Source organism: Cinclus cinclus, chromosome 2, assembly GCF_963662255.1.
Source record: "Cinclus cinclus chromosome 2, bCinCin1.1, whole genome shotgun sequence".
NCBI lineage: Eukaryota > Metazoa > Chordata > Aves > Passeriformes > Cinclidae > Cinclus > Cinclus cinclus.
Window position 1 is genome coordinate 68811906 of NC_085047.1, and position 22960 is coordinate 68834865.

At 37.7% G+C, this 22960-nt stretch overlaps 1 protein-coding gene across 1 annotated transcript in view; it reads left to right on the forward strand.

Annotated features, from left to right (window-relative positions):
• LMO7 (LIM domain 7) overlaps window positions 1-22636 on the forward strand; it is a 39916-nt gene extending 17280 nt beyond the window's left edge. The window contains exons 12-27 of the mRNA XM_062514795.1: window positions 2413-2574; window positions 3943-4127; window positions 4826-4886; window positions 5899-5955; window positions 8044-8069; window positions 8375-8479; window positions 10229-10321; window positions 11650-12041; window positions 13688-13753; window positions 14078-14143; window positions 15832-15884; window positions 17414-17633; window positions 18548-18820; window positions 20162-20270; window positions 21986-22088; window positions 22593-22636. Coding sequence (XP_062370779.1) covers window positions 2413-2574; window positions 3943-4127; window positions 4826-4886; window positions 5899-5955; window positions 8044-8069; window positions 8375-8479; window positions 10229-10321; window positions 11650-12041; window positions 13688-13753; window positions 14078-14143; window positions 15832-15884; window positions 17414-17633; window positions 18548-18820; window positions 20162-20270; window positions 21986-22088; window positions 22593-22636 — 2015 coding nt within the window. The remainder of the gene's footprint in view (window positions 1-2412; window positions 2575-3942; window positions 4128-4825; window positions 4887-5898; window positions 5956-8043; window positions 8070-8374; window positions 8480-10228; window positions 10322-11649; window positions 12042-13687; window positions 13754-14077; window positions 14144-15831; window positions 15885-17413; window positions 17634-18547; window positions 18821-20161; window positions 20271-21985; window positions 22089-22592) is intronic.
• Window positions 22637-22960: the final 324 nt, after the last annotated feature.

Sequence of the window (22960 nt, forward strand, 5' to 3'; positions counted from 1 at the left end):
AGTACAATGTAAATTTGACTCACATCCTTCAAGTTTTGGTTTGTTTTTTTTTTTTTTTTCTATCATTGAGATAGTGTTTAACTATCAAAATAACAACAGATGGGGATAGGTTAGAGAACTTGGAACGTATGGAAAATTAGTATTTGGTGGTTTTTGGAAAGAAAAGCCTTTTACCTTCAGGGAAACCTATGAAAAAAATAAAAGCAGTACATATTTTATAACATGAAAATGAAATGCTCTACAGGAATACAAGGAAATTATTGTTAATTGTTATAGTCTTGGAGGAGCTGGACAGAGAAAGACAACTGGTAGCATACAACTTTTGGCCCCTGAGTTTCTGGACAGTCTCTGTGAGCTTCTCTGGAGGTGAATCAGAGCAGAAGCCTGCTACATGCACCCTGGTTTGTACTCTTGAGAAGCCCTTTTATCCAGAGACTGTGGAGGGAGAGTTACTGGCAAAGTTACAGGCTAAAAATTGAGCAGTGTAAGTTGTTCTGGCTATTTTAGGTCCAGATGTAGAGACTGCTGGTATCCAATCAATCTATATTGTTGGAGTGTGGTCTGGATGGGCCTTCCTAGTAATAGCATAGGAAGAACTGTGCTATCTTCCGCTCCCTTCCTTTCCTAAAACTGAGCTGAGATATACTGTTTTCACCTCTGAGCCTGGTCTCATCCCTGACAAATTATTTGAATAAAATGACCACAACTGTTTTTTGGTTACTGGGGGCTTTCTGTCACAAGACAGAAATTATAAGTTCTCATGACCCTGCTTGAGCCTAAAGCTTTCCCTGTATCATGAGCATAAGGCTTAGTCCAAATGTGGTTAAACTATGATATTAAATATCAGACATGATTCCAAATGTTACATGATGTTGTTGAAATTAGTCACTTCAGTATTAGTATATTTGATATTATTCTTAATAGTACCTTCCATTAACAGACTTGAAAATCCATGATTCTTTAGCATTCCTCCTAGACATGCATGTTTTTTCCAGTTAAACTATTACCCATGTTTCTTCCTCCAGATGAAAACCCTACCTTTTCTTCTACAGTACTGCTTAAAAGCAATTGGTACTGATAACAGCAAATTAAGTTTTTAGTCCATATTTTAAGTATGATGCAGAAAGATATAATATAGAGCCACGTTCTTCTAGCAGAGTAGCTGGTGTAGCTTTTTAGTGAGCTATGATGAATCATTATTTGGTGCAGTATTAGGAATCATAGCATTTCTTAATTTCTTAACTTTCTCATGTGTGAAGCCATCTGAATCCTTAGTGTATAAGCCAGACTTACAGCAGAATTTTCCTAATCAGTTGAAAGACACTCAGGATGAAGGATATAGTGTCTAAATTTTTCTCATACTTGTCCACATTTGTTTCTAATAATGCAATAGGGCATTGTTCTTGGTATATTTTAAGTAAGATGTCTGGATTTCACTACTTTGGAAAATACTTTCACTGTGTAATTCAAACTTGTTTTATTAACGTGAGGTTTTATTGTGCAGTCCTTAACTGTATTTTTATTTGGCTTTTCCATTTTCTATTCTGCTAAGGGAATAATTCTTAATGGAAGAACCATTCATATGTAATCTGTAAAATTTTGCTCCGAGAGTCTGAGTTGCTCAGCTCATTCATTTTCTGAATTAAATACGAAAAAGTTTATGAACTGGTCCTCTATGTTCTCTGTGCTTAGTCTAGTGAGATTGCCTGCCAATGTGTAGCAGATGAAAAATGTATGAAGTGCAGCCTGTATTGCAAAATATCAGTAGATTCAAAGTCCAACCTGCCATTAAGTTTGCTCTTAATAGATAAAATAAGTAGAATCCGGAGGAGTCTAGTGGGACAGTACCCAGCAATATCTTGAGTCCAATTACCAATCAATTCAGAGCTAGCAAACTATTCTAGCAAAGCAACAAAGCAGCATGCTCTTGTCAGCAGAGCTCAGAAAATGTAAATGAGAATACGAAAAAACCAGCTTCTTCCGGAATTAAAGTGCAGGCCATTTTTTTTTGACAAGTAAGAGGATTACCCAAACACTGGTTGAAATTCTGCTAATCGCTGGATATAGACATTGTGGCGCTGCCTCTCTCTCACTATCACAGATTATAAAGGTGAATTAGTGAAGGGAAGACTGAACACAGAGGTTGGTTATTAAAAGGGCTTGCCAGAATCTGAAGACTTACAAGTCCACAAGACTGATTTCTTTATTGTTCCCATAAGTTCTGAATTGAAAAGCTACTTTGATACTGAGTTTACTGAGCTTCTGTTACAGTGTAGTGAATTTCTCTAAGACTTTCTGGATATCCACTATTAAGCATTTCTTTAAATAATTCCCCTATCCACCCTCTCCCAGTCAAAACTGTGATAAAAAAATATGAATGGAGACATAACAATTTTTTTCTGTTTTCTTCAGGCAGCCCTGCAGCACTTTGTCAGCTGCATGTAGATGATGAGATCATTGCTGTCAATGGCACAAAGGTTTCACATATGGACTACAGTCAGTGGGAAGAGGCCATCAATAGAGCACTAGAAATTGGAAACCTGGTCATGGATGTCAGACGATATGGAAAGAATGGTGAGTTGTTTCGTCGGGCAGATACTGTATGCTCTGTAAGGCAAATAAGCTTTGTCTCTGCTGTACCTGACAGCTGAGAGTCCTTATTACCCTTACAGCAGTAATACGTATCTACAATAAGTAGTGTGCCAGCATGTCTGTTGCATTTTAACACAACTTGGCTTTTTTAACTGCTTGTGCATTAGAAATGTCTTGACAAGCAAATCTGCAAAACATTGAACTACTGACATCACTGTTGTGCTCTGGCCTGTTTCTTAGAGGATGGACAGGTAAAAAAGCATGCAACCAGCACAAAAAGGAATCTAACATTTTCTTTCCTACCATACCACAAGAATGAAGAGGGTCTGATCTCTAGATGATAATGATTTTTTTAAAGCACTCTCAATCACCAGCTTCCTTTCTTCAGGGAAGGAGGAGCTTGTGTCCCTTTCTTCAGGGAGCATTTGAAGTGAGGTATGAGCTTGTGGGCGATGTAGCACTTACGTGTTATGATTCTTGCCATTGACCCAAATATTGTGGCGCTTTGGACTCTCCAGAATGGTACTACCCGTTCTGGGTAGGGAGGGTTTCCATCCTAGCCTTATAGCATGTCTTGACTTGCCATGGTTTTAATCAGAAAACGCTTTCAAAGTTCTAGAAGAATTTTTTGCAGAGTTGGAAGTGTGACCAGTGACTTCTTTCACAGTATAAACAGAAAAGCATTCTTTTAGTGGGAAGCTAGGTAAATAAGTTACTAGCAAACTGGGGTAAACACAGTAGGGTTAGGAAGAGACAAGAAACAAATCACTTTATAGGACCTAATACAACTAAAGAGTGACATTAGTGGCAAAAAAATAACTTAATAAAATTTCCAACAGGGAGGGTAGAAATGATGGAGTATGTGAGAAGAACATTATTTTTCTTTTGCCTTATCAATTTGCTAGTTTAAACTAGTTTAGACTGCCTTTTCTCCCTCCCCCCCCACCTCTGTGCTTCCTGATGAGCATGGACATGAAAATGACCCTTCCCTGGATAGTGAATCTCATTGTACCCTGAGTGAGTAGAGCTGGAAGAATTTTTTTCAATCTTTACTAACACTAATGAAATAGTTTCCAATGAATGCTAACTCCTCTCTAATGTTCAGCTGCTGTAGCACATATCAGCAAAACACCTGGCAAAGTTTTACCTGGCCTGTGACTAACACTTGCATTTTTGGGGAAGGCGGTCTGCTATAAATGCCCTTTTTCCTCTCTTCACAAATTCCACCTGATTTGTGTGTCTCCCTCTTCTGTGTGTTTTTTGTGTTATTTTAATGTTTTCACTAGCTATTGTTCTGTTCTTTGACGTTACTGTCTGTATTAATTTCTTGATCCTCCACATACCAAAAAGACTGGGGCAAAGACCTGCCTTCCCTGCCACATGTAAGGCATAAAATCCTCAATCTCACCAGTATGGCTACCAACATTATAGGTACATCTGAAAATAAATGGATTGATGCAACTTCGGGAGAAAAAGTTTCAAATGTTTCCACCATATCCACAAAAAGGGATTTCTCCAGCAGCCTTCAAAGTTCTGTGAGTATGTTTTTGAACGTTCATGGGAGTTGGGGGGTGGGGAGGGAGGAAGAAAAAATGTAATGTCTTTGATAGTGGGAGGATGAAGAAAAGAACTTGTTCCTTAAGCAATACAATTATAGGACCCTGCATCTGAAATATGGAGATGTAGCTATATATGTATTAAGGTAAATAGGATGTTTTAGAGACTTGCTGCTGTCTGTTCATCAGAGAACACTGGTGAATGATAAATATTAAAACATGTGAAGACTATCTTTTGACTAAAACTTTATATGGTGTTTATTCTTCAGAGAAGACTTTCACCCTGAATTATTAGCCTAAATGGAAGTTGCAGCCCCAAAGAACAGGCGTATATGTGCTTTCAAATGACTTGTAAATAAAAACCTGCCTGCCAAGGAGCTGAAATAGGAAGATCTCGGCTTCTGGCATTTTCTTGCAAGCTAATGTTTTTCATTTCTGCAGCAGTTCACAGCTGGTTATTGATTCCCTCAAATGCACACAGTACCATTATTATAGATTACATTGAGGAAGTTTTAGATTGGTTTGTATCTTTTTATAAAATGTTATGAAGTGTTTTGTGACATATAGCTCCTGTCAGGAAAGATGTGTAGCTGGATAAACTTCCACAAATGTAATGAGCCTAAGGCATTTATTTGTTTGTTTGTTTGTTTATTTATTTATCTGTTTATTTATTTCAGGATACAGAAACAAAATTGATAAATGGAATGCAAGGAGATCTTGGCTCTAATGAACAAAGAGGTAAACCACTGTTACTTTTTATCTGCTAATTGTGTGGTTTGTGACAAGTACAGGCACTAAACCTGGAATGACTGGAAGCGTTATACAGGGGATGATGTGAGACCTTAATGAACCAAAAGCCAGACAGATATCTCAGAGATCTTGTTGCATCCAGACTGGGTGTAGTTTGGTTCCACAGTTTGCTAGGCAGCTTGAGAACTGACAACAAAGCTGCAATAAAGCCCCCATTTCTGCATGAGAGGTTGTAAATTTAATGTGTGGTAGGGGTGAAAGAAGAAGGCACGCGATTTATTGTATTTGCTACTGCATTGTATGGAGACTGACTTAGTATGGGTATTGACTTATTTCACTGCCCAGGAAGAACCGTAGAGTACTCAATTTTCTGCTATTTTTGCCTGCCTCTTTCAGTTGTGAGGTTTAGGGGTTAGTGGCCATTTTCACTATTATTGCTTTACTTTTATTCCTGGAGAACAATATTGATGATTCTGATATGAATGATAATAGCATATGATGCCATGAGCAGTTGTAGCCTTACTTTCAGCACTGAGAGAAACCAGGTACATACACTTCCTAATGGAATAATAATCCTTAAGTAGGAGCTTTGTATTTTGTTTTAACTTGAATACACCTGGCAATTCATAGAAAAATTTCCCCAAGATATCGCTTGCCCTCTGGAGATGTTTTCTGGTGGCCTTGAATGGTCATTAGGCTCCTCATTCCAATTTGGCATCCCAGTCAAGGATGCTTAAATTGAACAGGGAGAATCTGAGTCCAAGTTTGACACTTCTGCTGTTTTTATAGCTGGACATTTTTTCTGATAAAATTAAATCCTAATTAGTATATGATGTAATCTCCTAAGGTTTTCCTTTGTGTTTCAGGGGCTTTTTGTTTTTCCGAAATGAATGTTGCAGTGTATGGGAGGTCTAACAGAAGTTTCTTATCCAGTCATTATAGTCAGTAAAGAAAAAGGCACCTCATTGACTTGCTTGTATTCTTTGTATTTTTCAAATAGCATCTGAACCTATTTCTTTGAAAAACTTAAAAAGACGGTCACAATTTTTTGAACAAGGTAAATCAAAGAGCTAACATTTCATGTACTTCCATGAAATTGTTCCTGCTGCACACTCTCCCTAACAAGTCTGGTGCTGGGTGCTCTACCTCTTCAGTGTTGTTTCTGCAATTACAATGAAGCAACATAATTAATTTCCCTTCTTTCCCCAGGGTCATCAGGTTATTCTTACAATTCATGGGTCTACCTTTGTGGTAATGGGTCTTTGTGTGTTCTCTTATATCTATAGCTCTTTAAATCTCTTCTGTGTTGTTCATACTTTTTTTTTTCCACTGGGTAGAAGTAAGAAGAGTGGCACTTTCTGTTCAGGTTTGCTACTACCTACAAAACAAGAATAATGGTGAATATTCCAGCAGGGGTTAAGAGAAGATCTCAGAGCTGTTGATGAAGTGTTTAACTCTGGATTTGAGTTTGAGTTGCAGCTCTGTGCTTTTGTGTAAATTGATGTAAAAAGGCATCACTATGTGGTGATGTCACAAGATCCCAAGAAGAACAACATAAATTTTCAATTTAATATGCTAGCATTTTTTAAAAAGGCAATAAACAAGGCACTCAATTTTGGTTTTGTAGGTTGCTTTTCAGCATTTTGCATGTCACAGCTCACATACTTCCACTAATGTTGTATGTCTTATGCTGTCTATGGGCTATGTATGCCTTGCTGTTTTGCTGTAGCCTGAAAGAGTGAAATTCTGGCCCACTGGAAGCTCAGTTAAATTTTGCCAATGATTTGAGTGGGGCCAGCATTTTGCTTTTAGTGGTGATGATTTCTGGCTTTTGCCAGATGCAATAAATGCTGTGGCACTTCACATATCTATGTTGGTGGTTCTGTTTGCTTTAAAATACTTCTGCTGTATCTGCTATATGGTGATATTTTGTTGTTTGTTGGTGTTGGGGTTTCATTGTTGTTGTTTGATTTTTATTTTATGGCTGGCAAAAATTTGGTTTTCCTTTGAATTATTTTTATAACAATATTTGAGGTATTTCACTTGTGCTTGAGAGGGAGGACAAGGTTGTATTTCTAGAGTGCATGTTCAGTACAGCTTGTTAAACTTTTGACTCTAGCTTTGCAATTACATGAAGATTCCTATGGAGTTCAGCATAAGCTTAGAGGGGTGAGAGAAGAAGGAAACAGAAATAGGTGCTGAGTATGCTTCCCTTTAATATCTCCTGGCACAATTGCAATAGATTAAGATGATTGCCTGATTTTTTCTGTGGCTGTTGTGATCTGACAGTAAAGACAAAATTGTGTATATATAGAATGGATGCTAACCTGTGACTCGTTATAGTCTTTTGTATCCTAAATTTGATCTTTTTTCCATTTCATGTGATTATACTTCAGAATAATGTTGAAAATATTTTCTTTTATGCTTTTTTTTTAACTGAAATTTGGACAGCTAGGTAACAAGTACAGTGTCAACAAATAAAGATAGCGACAGGACTTAAGAAATTATTGCACTTAAATTTGTGTTTCTCGCCATTTTCTCGACTTCTAATAAATTAGCATAATACACATCTCTCTCTAATAATAAGTTTGTCACAGGATGATTAAGATTAAGGCCAAGTGTGATAGCTTCAAATAGCAAAAGGTTTGTGGTGAATGGTGACAAGTTCACTGAATTCAAGTGTGCTTTTGGAAGTAAGTAAAAAGGAGAGTTGGAGAGTTGAAATACATAGTTTTGTGGTAGAGAAGTTGCCAGTGGTTCTCAGTTGCTCTAAATTCATGCCAAGAGCAGTAGATTAATGACTTCTCTATCCTTGTGTAGTATTCTGGCTGTTGGTCATGCTAAACAGTTGGGTTTTACAATAATAATAATAGAAGAGTTATACAACTTTGTGTTGCTAAAGTGGGAGATGTACTGCTAATTCAAGCAAGTGCTGATGGCACTTATAAGCATGTACAGCTTTGAAACAATTGAGCACATTAGTTGAAAGCACCTGATTCTGCCCTTGAGAAAGTTCAGCAGGGCAAATACAAGCATGTCTTACTAAGGAAGAAGAAATTAGTCTGAAGCTCAGACTTGCCACAGATCTTGCAGTATTTATGTATGGGTCTAATGATTTCTCTTTTTTGCCTTCCAAATCTCCCAGGTGGCCCAGAGCCTGCAATGCCTGATGTAAGTACTATTTGTGAGCTACTGGTTGGTTGTATAATCCTAGTCTTTTCAAGAAGCTCTCTGCTTTTTATTGCTTTTTATACTGCTTTACAATTTTGATCAAATCTGAGATTACTGGCTAAGATTTGCTTTGTCAAGGCATGGTTCTCTCTGTTTGAAGAAAAGACGAATTTATGTTCTTTCACTATAAAGCTCTAGTGTTGGTGATGGCTTCTATTTTTCACTCTAAAAATATATGTTTTAAAATGTAGAGTGTTGATTACATAGAAAGAGGATAATATGATTTCATTTCTGTGCTACATTAGCTCCCAGTCCCATCCATCAGTGCTCCTAGTCGTCGGGTTTGGGATCAAGAGGAAGAGCGAAAACGACAGGAAAAATGGCAAAAAGAGCAGGACCGTTTGTTGCAGGTATAATTAATCTTCATAAGGATGGTCTGTCGATCCCCTGTGTGTAGCAACATGGGAAGAGAGGTAGCATGTGACTTCTTTCTGCAGTATTCTTGCTGATTGATGGCCTGGGGAGACTCTCAGGTGCATTTTCTGGCCTGCACAGGTGCCCACAATAGGAGTTATTCAGAAAAAAAGAGAACAATGCTTTAGTGAGCTTCATAAAATCAAACACACAATGTGTATTCACTACAGCCGGAAGAGCTCAATCTTCTGGGGCTGGTTTGTTCTTCATGACAACAGAATTTAAAGGTTAAGTGAAGAACTAAGGGGTCTTCACTTTTAAATATGAATTTTATTTTTTTCCCCTTAAGGAAGTTGCCTCTAAGCTGAGTTTTACCTTCCATTAGCGATGCTGCCTTGTATTCATGTATGAAGAGGAGACAGCCAGCACCAGTAGGTGCCTGCTAGAATCCTGTCATTTAGCAATCAGCTAGTCAGTTGGAATCAAGCTGTTTCCCAGGATCTCTGAGTGAGAAAGCTGAACCTGCTAATGCAAAGCCACCTTGATAACTGGTAGCTGGAGCTGGAGGGGGGTGTTGCAGAGGGAAGGAGCATTGTTTTATAGTCTTAGGATAGCACAAAAGTTCTTCAAAGAACTCAGCTCAATGAAGTGTAAGCACACTCAACCATGTTCAGCAAGATACATCTCTGCAAATTCATTTAAAGCTTGTCTGAAATCTGATGGCTAGGAGACACATTAGCGAATCTCATTTATTGTGCACAAGCCCTCTTTGGCTGTGTTCAGCAGAAAACTGTGATGTCAAAGTACAAGCATAGAATTTCTCTTGCTTTTTGAATGTTTAATCTTTTGTTGTTCCTTGTAGCTTGCAAACTCTGCAGGGCAGCAGCTGTACCTTCCTAAACTTACCTGTGGACTCTGTTATGGTTTGGATGTTCCATTTGATACCTGAAGAGATTGCTTTAAACAGTATAAACCTTGGCTCCCCTTTCTTGAGAGCTGACTCTGCCATCACTTTTCTTTGTCCTGAAGTGATAAATTTGACCAGAGTAATAATGATCTTTCTCTCCCCCATAATCCTAGTAATGAATTTTCAAATAACAAAATAAGGAAGCAGAGTCAGTCTTTGCTTATTTCTAGTATTTTAGAAGGAATACTTTTCCTAAAATATTCCCAAAATAAAAGTGTCACTGAAAAGCCACCAAAACATTTACCATGTGCTTTGGGTAATGCTTTATGACAGTATATTAATTTTAAAGCAAATCTAGTCAAAATAAAAATTTCAAGGTCCAGAAATTGGGTTTTGTTTGAGGTAACATTTCAAAAGAATGAGAGTTCTTGCTCACTATTTCACTTAGTGATCTCTCTATATTTACCAGATTAATGTGCCTAATCCCAAGTTAAATACAACTACTCTGTTTTTCCAGAAATACATTAGATAGCTGGGGGTTTTTTGTTCAAATGGTAACTAAACTGGAGGGCAGGGAATATAAGGTTGGCTTTTGTGAGATTTAGCATGAAAAATAAGCCTGGAGTCTCAAAAAATCAATTACAGAACTCCTTTGGATTGTTTTTGAGCCCAGATTTCATTTGTGGCAGACCTAATGTTCTAGTGGTGCTCAGGGATGTTTTTTGTCTGGTTTGTTTGGTCTTTTAAAAAACACATTAAATACCAGTATGCATTTTAATGAAAATAAAAAAATACCATGCTTCTTATTTGCATGTTTAACTTCATTCTAACCTAACAGGAGAAATACCAGCGAGAACAAGAGAAACTGAGGGAAGAATGGCTACGAGCTAAACAAGAAGCAGAAAAAGAAAGCTCCAAGTATTTTGATGAGGTAGCCTGTGAATAAAGTTTTGCTGACTAGTTTTATGAGGGCTTTTTTTCCCTTATGCTAGATGCATGCAAGCAAATAATTTGGGTTTTTATGTCATTGATCTTCCCATTCTGGAAAATAAATTGTTGCCCGTGACTTGGTGGAAAGAGATTGCAAACATGGGATGGAAATAGTAGGTGGGATGTACTGAGATATGTTGAATTTGTCTCTCTTCGTTATGAGCTGGTTAGGTAACTAACACAAAAAATGTGTTGGCAAAAAGTCACAGCATGTATTAATTGTTGTGATCATAAATGATTGCTTTCACTATTTATTTACCATCTGATGCCACTTGGAATTCTGCTTCAATACTTTATCAGGAATCATGTTCGTAGCATCTGGCTTGTTACTGGCAGACAGTTCATCTGATAAATTTGCATAGCAAATCAACTTTGGATTTCCAGTTAAATATTTTAAAATGCTGAATGTGTGTAGCTTCTGTAGATGCTGACTTCTGTGGCTGTTTATGGGAAGATGAACAAGTTTTTTCTCTGAGTATGGGAACTGTCTGAGGTATCTCATCTTTACCGCTGAGTGCTGCTTCAGGCATCCAAGCTAGATGAGTTGTGTTTACACAGTCCTGAATATGTAGACCATAATTTAAGACTTAGAACTTTAATCAGAAAGCTTTTTGAGCTGTTAGAGGACTTTGTTGAACAAGAATGTAAACCACTTCGTATTTTTTGTCATTAGAGGTTTTGATGGACTTATAAACATTATTTTTTCCCTGCAACTAAAATATCTTTTGACCACTGAAAAGCCTTTTCTCATTTTTGAGAGAAGAGTCATAGAGTGGTAGGTCTGAGGCTTGACTTTGAAATGGTAGGAGAATGGAATAGAGAGGGAGATTTCTCCACATGAGGATTCATGTGAAATTCATTGGTCTGATATAGATTGCAGTGTGTATCTTTGTGTATACACTCTTAAGTAGGTCTCAGGTTTCTAAGTCAGAACGGTAGGGAGAAATGCTGGGTATCAAGGAAGGGTTTGTTTTCCATGGGTATTTAAGTGGGAAGGGATGGCTTGACAAGTAAGCGATACTTTGGAAGGAAGAATGCTTCACATAGTTGTGGCCATGCTGTCTGTGGTGCTAGCTTAGGCTGATGTGTGGATTGAAGCTCTTGAGTTAGGAGAATGTGAAACCAAACTGTCTCCTGTGTCTTGCACTGGAAGTGCTGGAGATGATTTTTATACATTCTTACCATATAGAATGAACTGCCTTTTCTGAGTGAGCAATTTAAAAATAGGCCCCTTCCCTAAAAACTTTATTTTTTTCTTCTTTGCTACAGGAGCAGACTGTTCTAACCCTAAATACAACATCCATCACTTCTCAGGCTCCACGTGTGTCCAGCTGGAGAGCAAGCCCTGAAGCAAATGCTCCTGAAGATCCAGAACGAGATGGGGAAAACGAGCTGGCAGGGAGCTTGCTGCGTGAGGAAGAAGAGATGAGGAGGCTTCAGGAGGAACGGAGGATCCAGGAAGAAGAAACCAGGCATTTTGAGCAAGAACAGCAAGAGCTGGAGCTCGAGAGACAGCGCAGAGAGAGGGAGCAGCAATACGCTGAGGAGCAGAGGCGGCAGGCAGAGATGGAGGAGCAGAGGCGGCAGGCGGAGATGGAGGAGCAGAGGCGGCAGGCGGAAAGGCAGAGGGAGGTGCCGGTGGAGGTGCCTCAGTACCAAAGGTGTGCGCTTGTGCCAGGATACACTTTCTCTTTCTTCTGCAAATTCAAATGAATTTCTAATGGGGTTGGGTCTGTGTCCTGAACATATAGGGATGCTTATATAAAATTCATGCTGTAATCAATGCGTGCAAAATACCACACAATAGTCCTTCTTTCCAAAGACAGAAGGATCAGGCATAGCACAAATCCCTTCCACAAGAATCAAGTGCTATATTACCCTACTTCATCTTTTTTTCTTTTTTTCTTAATGGGATGCGTAAATATAGTAATTACAGCCAAATGAAAGACAATCTGAAGGACTTAATGAGAAAATTTTGTAAGAATTGTGCACAAGCCTGTAAATTGAGAGCATGTGACTCAACATACAGGGCCTCCAGAAGAAATACCAAGTTAACACTTTTCCAAAAAAATGTGTGGCTGATTTTTCAGGTATCTTTCTCATTTTAATTTAACAATGTAGAAATAAAGCTTAATTGCAGTTAAACTACTGGGTTAATTTGTCAATGAGGGATATCATGGTATATGAGTGAGCTGTTACTGGCTTACATATCATAGCCTTTTAGAAATACCCGCTACAGATACATTTTTTTCTCTTATTGCCTTCTTCAGCAGCCTAATTTAGAAAGCAAATAAAAAAATCCCCACCTATTAGTTCTCAAGTCTGTGTTCTTGCCTGGTAGTTTTCAGACTACTGTTACAGGAGGTTAATCTGTATAAAACTGATTAAATCAGTAACTTTTCCTTATTTTGTCTGTATTTACCTTACTGGCTTGTAGATGACTTGTGACTTTTGATTTCTCTTGAGTTTTTTCTCATTTTCATCATGAAGAGAACACATGATATCAAGCTCAGTCTTAGGAGAAATATGATTTTAAAAAGTGCACATATTTGCAGAGGAGGTTGTAAGACCCGGAGTTACTTTAGTTTAATCTAAATGACTGCTGCTTGATACGCCTGCTGAGCAAAGGAGAGACACAATGCTACATTGGCTGAACATGTTCCTCCTGGCAGCAGAGCCAGGGTAACTTTACAATTTTAGCTTGTCCCAGCAAGATAATTGGACTTCGTGCAGTAACTTAATAAGTTGCTGTAATATCTGCATATCTAAATCCCTGGTACATTCTTTAGTTCATGGGAATTTTATTGCTTCTGAGGTTGCTGCCAAAGGATGTGTTTTGCTAAACACGTGTGGTTTTGCTTAATAGTAAAGGAGTAAGTTCAGTGAAACTGTCCTTTAAAATATCTGGTGTTAAGTATTTGCTCTAAGATGATATCCAAAGATAAGACTTGAAATCGGAAATGTTATATAAACACCTGCAAAGGCATGATACTTGCTGCAGTTTGCTGTGGGAGGGGACAGGCAGCTGAAGAGTGCTGTCTGTGGAACTTTGAGTTTGTAAACTGCACCTGTACACTCTTCCAGAATAAAAATGTAATTTTTAGAGAACTGCTGTGGTTGGACAAAATGTTCCTCCTGGCTATGAAATAGATAATAACTTGTGTACAGATGCTTGTAATTTTTGCAGCGCCTTAGTCTTTGGTATTCTTTTAGCACATCTGAACTTTCTCAGTTTTCTCTGGGGATACTTGCTCTTGCTCAATTAGAATATTTTTTAATATGTATTTTACCTTTATTTTGGTTCTAGACATTATGAGCGCTATGAAGTATCTAAAACAATAGAAGATCGAGCTGGCCATCCTGTAATTGACAGGTAATGAGAAATTGAATCGATACACAGTTGAAACATCTTTAGCAATAACCATTCTGGCATGCTTATGTTTGGATTTCTTGTCACTTCACAAAAATATGATTTTTGCCATTTTTCTGACAGCTTTTCTTTTTCTGCCTTCTTTTATCAGTTGTATTTCTCATTGTTAAATTAAGACTCCTTAGAACTTTACCTGTTTGGGGGATTTAATTTAAACTTTTTTTTTTTCCCCATAAGGATCTATTTTGAATATTTCCCTTAGAAACTGTTTGCCTATGTATGTCTTTTTCTGCATATGAACATAAGGTTTCTTTTTTTTTCCAATAGACATTATGAGCGTTATGAAGTTTCTAAAACCATTGAGGAGCAACCTGGTCAGTCATTTGGTGACAGGTATGCCTCCAGTATTGAATCTCAACACCAACTGCAACATCACCATTTCTTTGTTAGAAAAGTTTTAAAATTCTGATAAACTTTTGCTGTGCAGCTAAATTTATACATTGGATTGCTGTTTTTGCAGTTTTTGTGGCATGTTTTCATATGGAAAAAACAAGCGGAAAAGCTTTTGTCAAATTATTCACTGTTGAGTAAGCAACAGTCAGTGGGATTCTATGGGGAGAAACAAAACTGTGAGGAGGTAAATATGTGGGTGGTACTAAACATACCTGGCTGTAAAATTATTTCAGATATCTTGTGGTTGTGTCATAGTATGCTCTACAAACTAAGGTGCAGTCATCCCAATTAGGGTTGTGCAACTTGAGAGAGTAAACAAGCAGAGAAATAAGCAGCAGAAGCATATTTATCATGGAGATAGTGCATGTTGCTCTTGTAATTCACACAAGTTATTTTTAAGTTACAATCTCTTGCTTTATAAATCAAGCCTTTGTTTTGCATCATATCTCACAGTAGTTCTGAAAGATGACTTCTGTTGTGTATTTGATCACTTCTCATAGTTGAAGTGAGCATACCTCTCTTTTATAAAGAGGAACTCCAAAAATTACAAGGTACAATTAATGGATCTGTTGCTAATGGAAGATCTAGATCTAACTTCAGAAGGAGCATGCGCTAAGTAGTTACACATTGGTTATATGTGTGAGGAGGACACTGTTTTTTTCTTCACTACAGGCAGCTGCGGAGCTGCTGCATCTTAAATACATAATAAAATAGGGCCACACCACAGGACAGACAATAAGAATTTTAGGAAGCAAGATGTGATGTATTTTATGTTTCATTTATCTCCAGATAAAGGACAGGACTCCTTCAAAACACAGCTTGCAGCCAATGCTGTACGTGTTAACACATTAATGTAGCAGCTTTGAGTTAGGACTAAGCAAAGGATTCCTTTTTAAGTCCTTTTTTTTTGTGAGTTATTTTAAACTAAAAAATTGGCTGTACTATTTGAGACTAATATTACAGCACAGAGATGTTGCTGAAGCTTCTGCTCTGTACTATCAGAAAACCAATTTTTGCCATTTGTCTTCCTGTATATGATACTTGTTGAATGCCATTTCTTGGCTAAAACTCATTAAAAAATCATGCTGCTAGGTATAATCAGTGAACAATACATTTTTCCAAAAACGATCTGCATGTAGGGTTTGAGGAGGTGTTTTGCTTATAAAACTGTACTAGTACTAGTAACAGTGCTGAAGTACGATTGAACTTTCTCATGAAAGCAAATCAATTGTAAATCTGCTCTGAAAGTTCTCACTGCTTTGTTTGATTGCAGTCTCCACAAAGCTTCACAGGAAAGGACTTGGTTTTTTATATGTTTTTGTTGAAACAAGTACAGTTATCAGTTCCTCATACCTGCAGCACTGATAACTTTCAGTACAAAATTTAAACTTTTAATTGGTGATTTTCTATTGACATTTAAATATTGAGATTTTTTTTCTTCCCCTTGGTATCCTCTTCATCTTCAGTTATTTCTTACATCTTGTTTGAAGTACAGCATAAATTGTTGATGGGAGGGATTGTGAAAAAAAAAAAAAGAGGACTGGTTCTATCATCTGCAATGATAAGAGCTTTGTCTGTAATGAGGTTTTGTAATTAAGACAGAGAAATTAATGTTTTTATATCCTTAGGAATAAGTCAAAGTCAACTACAGAACTGAATGAATTCAACAGAATCAGAAATGGTAAGTAATGTATAATTTCTATTATATTTAAGTTTTTTGGGCAGGTAGGGAGGGAGAAGAGTAAAATAATAAGAAAAAAAGTGTACATACAGTCATCCTAAGAAAATTAATTTTTGAGTGCTTTGTCATGACTGCACTGTAAATTCATATTATTCCCCAAATTAATGAACTTTCAAGAGCAAGAGGGAAATCATACAAAAGTCGAGGACAAATATGATTAACTGCCCTCTTGAAGACAGTGATTAGAAATGGCTCTCAGGTGCCTAAATTTTAATGACTGGTTTTTACATGAGATAAAATCAATCATGCAGTTATATCTTTGAAGATATGTATAGTTTTGATACATTTATTCTGTCAACAAACCAAAAGCTACACATGGCAAGATGATGAATGTATTTAATACAACTTTCTGTCTTCTTAATTTCAGTTAGTGTAGTATAGTAATAAGAGAGCAAGAATTCAACTCTGGATATGTCACAATGGCTTGTGTCCTGGACTCCAATTAATTTATATGACTTTGGTTATATCAGAGGAATTATGTGCAAAGCAAACAAAACAATTTTATGAATATGTTACAGTCAAAAATGCCTGCAAGCTACTTTTGTGTCTAAAACACTGGGAAAAAAAGTAATCACAAGTGATCAAAGAAAAGTAGGTGTATTAGGGGATATATTGCAGATTAAAAATTGTTGCTTTCATATGTTAAAGCACTGTCATTGAAATGAAAGAGAAAGTAAACTTCCAAAGTATTTTATAATGATAATCCATACCAATAAATCCAAGAGCAAATCTATAGTCAGAGCAGCATTTAAAAGGATTGAAATTTCAATTGAATGACTTATTGCTGAATAATTTTTTAAAGTATTTTTAATATGAAGAATAGGTACTGGATGTAGGAAAAAAATGTTGCCTTTCAGTATGTCAACACATATTGGAGAAAGATTGCTTATTTTTTTCTCCTTTCAAATTTTCAAATACCATCTATACCATAAATTTCATTTCAACTCAGTAGTTAACAGATATTCCAAATAACTGAAATATTTTCCTCTTCCCTTTATATAAAGCAGTGTGTTTAGTGCCTTGAGGAAAGAAAGAAATTCTTGTAAGCAGGGACAACTTATAGAAGAAAAGAGTATGAACTCTTAAAGAGAAAGAATGTATACCACTATTTAACTATGTATTTTATACATGGTTCAGTTTGTATTGGAGGAAGAGTCCAAATTATGGCACTAAAAGAGGTGATACCCTTTTAAAAAGAGGCGTGTGTACACACAAGTGCCTATGCATATACACTTAGGAAGCGAAGAAAAATGTATTGAAATTAAGCATTATATAAAAGGCTACATTAATGGAAATACAAACAAAAACATTTTAGTAATGTTGTATTGACAACTTTTACCCAGCTGTGAAAGGGAACTGGAATAATTTGTGAATGGAATGATGAACAATAGCTCCTGGAATTATAGCTGACAGGATGATTTTTGTGCCTTGAGGTATCTAGCTGATGTTTGCACGTGTTGTCTGCACAGGTACCCAGAGCAAGTATTCCGAAAGGTCCTGGAACATGGGTGAGTCACAGAAGAAGTCTCAGAAGGAGCAAAACCTGTCTGCAGCAGAGTTGGAGAGACAGCAAATCCTTCAGGAAATGAGAAAGAAAACATCTCTACACACGGACAGCAGCTGGATTAGGCAGCGCAGTGCCAGTATACATAAGGAGCCTGTTAGTCTGTACAGCAGTAGTATGAGGAGGTAGGAATCACATTAAAAATTAACTCTGTCTCTTGTAAGGCATTTTTCTTTGGTTATTCTGAACTTTAGCTTGTATTGCAGAACACGGAAACAAATTGAGCCTGTGAAATGCCATAAGGTAGACTATAGCAGCACAGATAGAAGAAAGTAGCTGTGTTATAGCTGGGACTGAATGGGGTTTTTTGCAAGTAAAGAATGTGGATGTGACCTGTAAATAACTCAGCTGCTTATTTCTTGGTTGGTATAGCAGCAATGGAAATCAATAGTGTGCCTTGTCATTGACAGATGTGTTTAAGAATTTCAGCATGACAACCTGTTTTGGAAGTGAATTATTGTGGCTAAGAAGTATGCCTTTTGCAGCACAGAAATATGTCATAAAGTTTGGATAGTTTATTTTTGCTTTATTTGATGTATGAATGTTGGATTTGTTACTTAGGAAACAGCCAAGTTATCAGCCAGGAGAGTGTTTGGTTATTGGGCCAACACCTTGTACCTGGATGATGCTATCCAGTCTGGGTGGATTGTTATTTTTGATCTGGTATCCCTTGGAGAAAACATAAACAAAGCTGGTATCTGAGGTCTGTTGCTGTACTGTAGATTTTGACACAGTTCACCCTGATAAGACTACAGTGAAGTGTTTTGCTCTTATTAAGTAGTTGTCAAGTGCCACCTCTTTTGCCTCTCTTGTTTTTTCCCCATGAGAACTACAGCTGGACACAAAGGATAATTTGCTATTCATACATTTTAAATCAGTACATGAAGAGTATTGCTCATAGTGGTCAAACAAATATCTTCATCCTAGAAAATACTAAAAATGCAAGGATAATGGCTTTCTCTTTAAAAAATCAGCATATGGCTCTATTGCTCCTTCTGTACTGCCATTTACATTTGAGATACTTGTATCTCTGTTACAGAGGGGAGTCACTGGACAATCTTGATTCTTCAGGAATAAGGTCATGGAGGCACCACTCATGGCTGAACCAGTCTGCATCCTCTTCATCTCTATATTCTAGTCAAGATTTTAGTCGCCCGGTGTCCACTTCAAACCGAGCCTACATGTGCACTCCTTCCTCCAGCAAAGCACCTCCTGTGGCCACCTTTGCCAGAGCCCCCTCCACATCCCAGACAGCTCCCCGGGCTCAGTCTCCTCTCTCTGCTTCCCAGTCAGGGTCCCAGACACGCAGCAGGTGAGTGGGTGCCCTTTTTCCAGCAAGGTAAAAATGTTGGACAGCACTAAAAAGTAGACTTTGTGAATATGCTGGGCTTACAGCAGTATTCTGCTCATAACATTGATTAACAAGTACCTGGAGTTTTCTAGCTGGAGGGGACAAGTGGAAGTACAGGCTGGTATTACCTCCCTACTCCTGTCACTCAGAAAATTCCCCAGGTTTGTCACCATTGCTTGACATTGGTTACAAAAACAAAAGAACTTGAAAAATCAATCTGCAGTCTCAGAGCTGTGTGTTGCTTACCAAAACGATTAGCAAAAGCCTGTTCCAGATGGCATTTCTGACATTCATTTTCCTTGGTTTGTTTTAACAAAAGATTCCTGAAACCCACACTTTATGACCCTCATCTTGGTCTCTCCTCCTCACTTCCTGGCATGTGGTCAATATCATCTTGAGGAGCACTCAGGAATGCTCATAACCCATGACCCTGGAGAGTTACAGAGTAGGATGTTGATTTTAATCTAGGAGCAGAAAGCAAGAATTGCAACATATTTTGCAACAAAAATGGAATTCAGCTGTGGTAGGGTAGATAACTCTGCTGTTTTTTGTACTTGAAACATTTTAAAAATACCTTGGGATAGTACTCCAGAGAATCATCCCACACATAATTAAATGTGTTTATATATAACAACAGTGAGCACTAGCTAGTTTCACTAGCTCTTACACTCTCAGGGCACTTAATGATAAATTGACCCCATTCTTTTAAGCTGGTCTTTTACATTCTTTATAATGTAAGAAAATTGCCTTCTTAACCATATTTGCTTATCTTGTTCTCACTTCCATTTGCTAGCACCTCGGTAGATCAATGGAAACTGACCACTGTATGGTTTATGTTCAAAGAATTAACACAATATTTTATGTCCAGGACTAGCCCTTTTATCTAACAAGGTACAGATGGTGGGACTTGGAAAGGGTGCTTGCTAAAACTTGGCTTTCTGGATAGTTCCCCACAAGTAAGAAGGCAGGAGCACAAAACCTATGTTCTTACCCTCCAAACTTAACAGTACACTTTTTATTTGTAGAAAGTATTTTATGCGATGAAATATGTGCCAAGAATGTGACAGAATTTCTTGACTTGTTCCTATGTAAATTTGATCTAAATTGTAACACTTCAGCTTTTCCTGGCTTTCAGATCTACTCTAAATAACATTAATTTTCAGTTTACTTTCCCCAAACAGCCTAATAGTCCAGTTTTTACCCATGTGGTTTTTTAATTTTAATCTCAAAAATATTTGATAACCCTTCTTTGTCTTTTAAACATTTTCAAGCTGGTTTTAAGGTTTTTCATTCTATATTTAGGTCAGTCAGTGGGAAGAAAATCTGTTCATACTGTAATAACATTCTGGGCAAAGGAGCAGCCATGATCATTGAATCTCTTGGTCTTTGTTATCATTTACATTGCTTTAAGGTGAGAGCTGGGAGTCGCACCATGAAGGAACAGGAACTAATCAGGAGAACGCATGGCTACTCAGTGTTATGCTTACAGGGGTTCTTACTAATCACCTGCTCTGCCTTCTACTCTTGACAGCATGGTGTGTGCATATTTCCATGAGGCAGTCCCATTTGCAGGCGTTTGTCACTTGACTCTTAGACGTGTTTTTTAAATGCCAGAGCTAACAAGGAGGACTTTGATAAGTAAGATGACCACATTGGCTATGAGATCAAAGATTTCTTCCTTCAGATACATGGCAAAATATCAGAAAATGCTGATCCACTTCTCCCGGAGAAGCAGCTCCTCTAAAAAGAAAAAAAATCTCAGCCTGGACCCTGGCAATTGAATCATTTAAGATAACCCAACCTTTCCAAGCTAATCTTATCAGGCAGTGTGGATGTGGTGTTTTCCAAAGGCATGTTGGAAGAGTTAAATGTGCAGGATAAAACCCAGAACAAAACTAGAAGGTGTCTTTAGTGCTACTCAACCCTAGTCACAAACTAAATGTACTAGCTCATGCTCAGCACCGAGAGCTAGACCTACTTACATGATTTCCCACCAGCTTGGGGCATTTGCAGAGCTGAAAGAATAAATGTTTGCCTGCAAAAGACAGCAAAGCAGTCCTGTTACCCTGCCCTCAGACTAGATGTGGAATTAGACTATGACTTGGAGGTGCTGTTGGACCCTGCTTCTTCCCTGACTTCAAGAAAGAGGTTTGTGTGTCTAGTTCAGAACACTTCTCTACTGTGCCCAGCTCAAGGGCATCACCTGGAGTACTATGAGGGACTGACTCCAGGCTCTTTCTGGTCCTGCCTACCTTAGCAGGAGGGACAGGACTAATCCATAGTGATCAGTCATCATTCCCTTTTCTGCAGGACATGTATTCTGTGTGGGGCAATCCACCTGTGGCTCACAACCTACATAAGAAAATGCTAAGTTTCTGTTTTTCAAATTTCTGAAAATTGAGCTGTTGAACAGACTGCCATCCAAAAGATTCACTAATTGGTTAAGCAAGGAAACTATGTCCTTTGTAAATTCAGTAAGGGGAGTATTATTTTTTTATTTACATTCCTTCCAGATGTGGCCCATATTCACAGCAAGTACATGTTTAGGCATTTTAGCTAAATAGTTTAATGTTAGCCTGGCAGTGGTCAAGCCCCTTATGTGTTTATGCAAGAAAAATTAAGCTAGCCTCATCTCTCCAAATCAGAATTTGTTTCGATGATGCAAACCCAGGAAATTGGGAGTGCCTGAGTATTTGCTGCTTTGAGTGCCAGGGGACTGAGGACACCAGCAGCATGTAGTGCCACATGGAAATCTGCAAATAACACACCCAGGTGTTCTGTGCCAAAATTCCTGTTGCCATCTTGAGAACAAAATTATTTTTGTGCCAAACCAGTTTTAGTTTTCAGAGAAACCAAAGTTCAAATTAATTTAATGAACTAATCTCTAAAAACCATCTGCTTTATGTTTGCTTACTTGGTGTATCTCTGCTATTCATTGTCCAGTCGTTGCCTTAAAATATTTCCTCAGAGTTGGTTGCATTTTGATCTACTAATCGTTGTACATTTGCTTCTAGTGATTGTGGGGTTATGGTTCAGGCTTTGTTGAGCTTAATCTGAGCTGCTTTTGGACAGCATTTTTGTTTCTTAGTGTTTGGGAAGGAGTTGCTAATTATTCATTTGTGATAGTGTGTTGCCTGTGGATGCGACCTTGGTGGATCCCGCTCTGGAGCTGAAGTCCGGATCCGAAACAACAAACTCTTCTGCAACGACTGCTATATCAGATTTAAAAGTAAGGCAATCCAACTGCAAGTGTGCATGATTGTAGTTCTTCTCTGTGCTATACAACCTCAAGTGTTCGCACAGCTGAGCCACTTGATAGTTTTCATGTTAGCTTTAAGTTAGTGAATAGGTTCAGCAAGGTTTGATTGCCAGTTTCTGTCTTTTGAAGGGTAATCATTCCTAATTTCTAACTCGCTGGTAGCTGATTTCGCCAACTTGTTATTATGCTGTTTCAAGCAGACAGCATGGTATAGTCATCTTCCTTCCTTCATAGATCTGAGAAAGTGGTGTCAAGGGGCTGTCAGGTGCTAAACAGGCTTGTCTTGATAACAGAGAAGCCTTTTTGAAAAAGTGTCTACATTTTCTTAAAACATAAGATGAAATATGTATTTAATTCAGTCCTAATACATACTTGGAAAGCAATTAGTTTATCTTGTGGAGATGGCACAAATGCTGGTTTCTTTTTGTGATGCTATTATTGGAATTATAGGTCTGTAATTGGTTATTCATTTAGGTACAAGTTCAGGAGGAATTGATTTACTTACAGATCTTAATTAAAAGGTGCAGTATAATTTTTTTCCTTCTTATGGTTTGCAGAATTCTGATTTATTGGAGCATGATGTTAAGGCTTTGTATAGTGGTATTTAGGTCTTTTTCTCTGCTGTCATAGATGATGGTAGACAACCTCCTTATTTTTGATAATTTTGTCAGGGTATTTTTATGGTTATTTTTTAATGCAGCAAATGTGGAATTCTATAGGATGATAAAAATCAGGGAAGGGAAATCATTTCTGAATTAATTCCTGGGAAAAATGTCTCTGTTTCTTTATGAACCTGGCACATTTTTCTCATGGTGGATTGGAAGGCAGTGAAGGGAATGGGA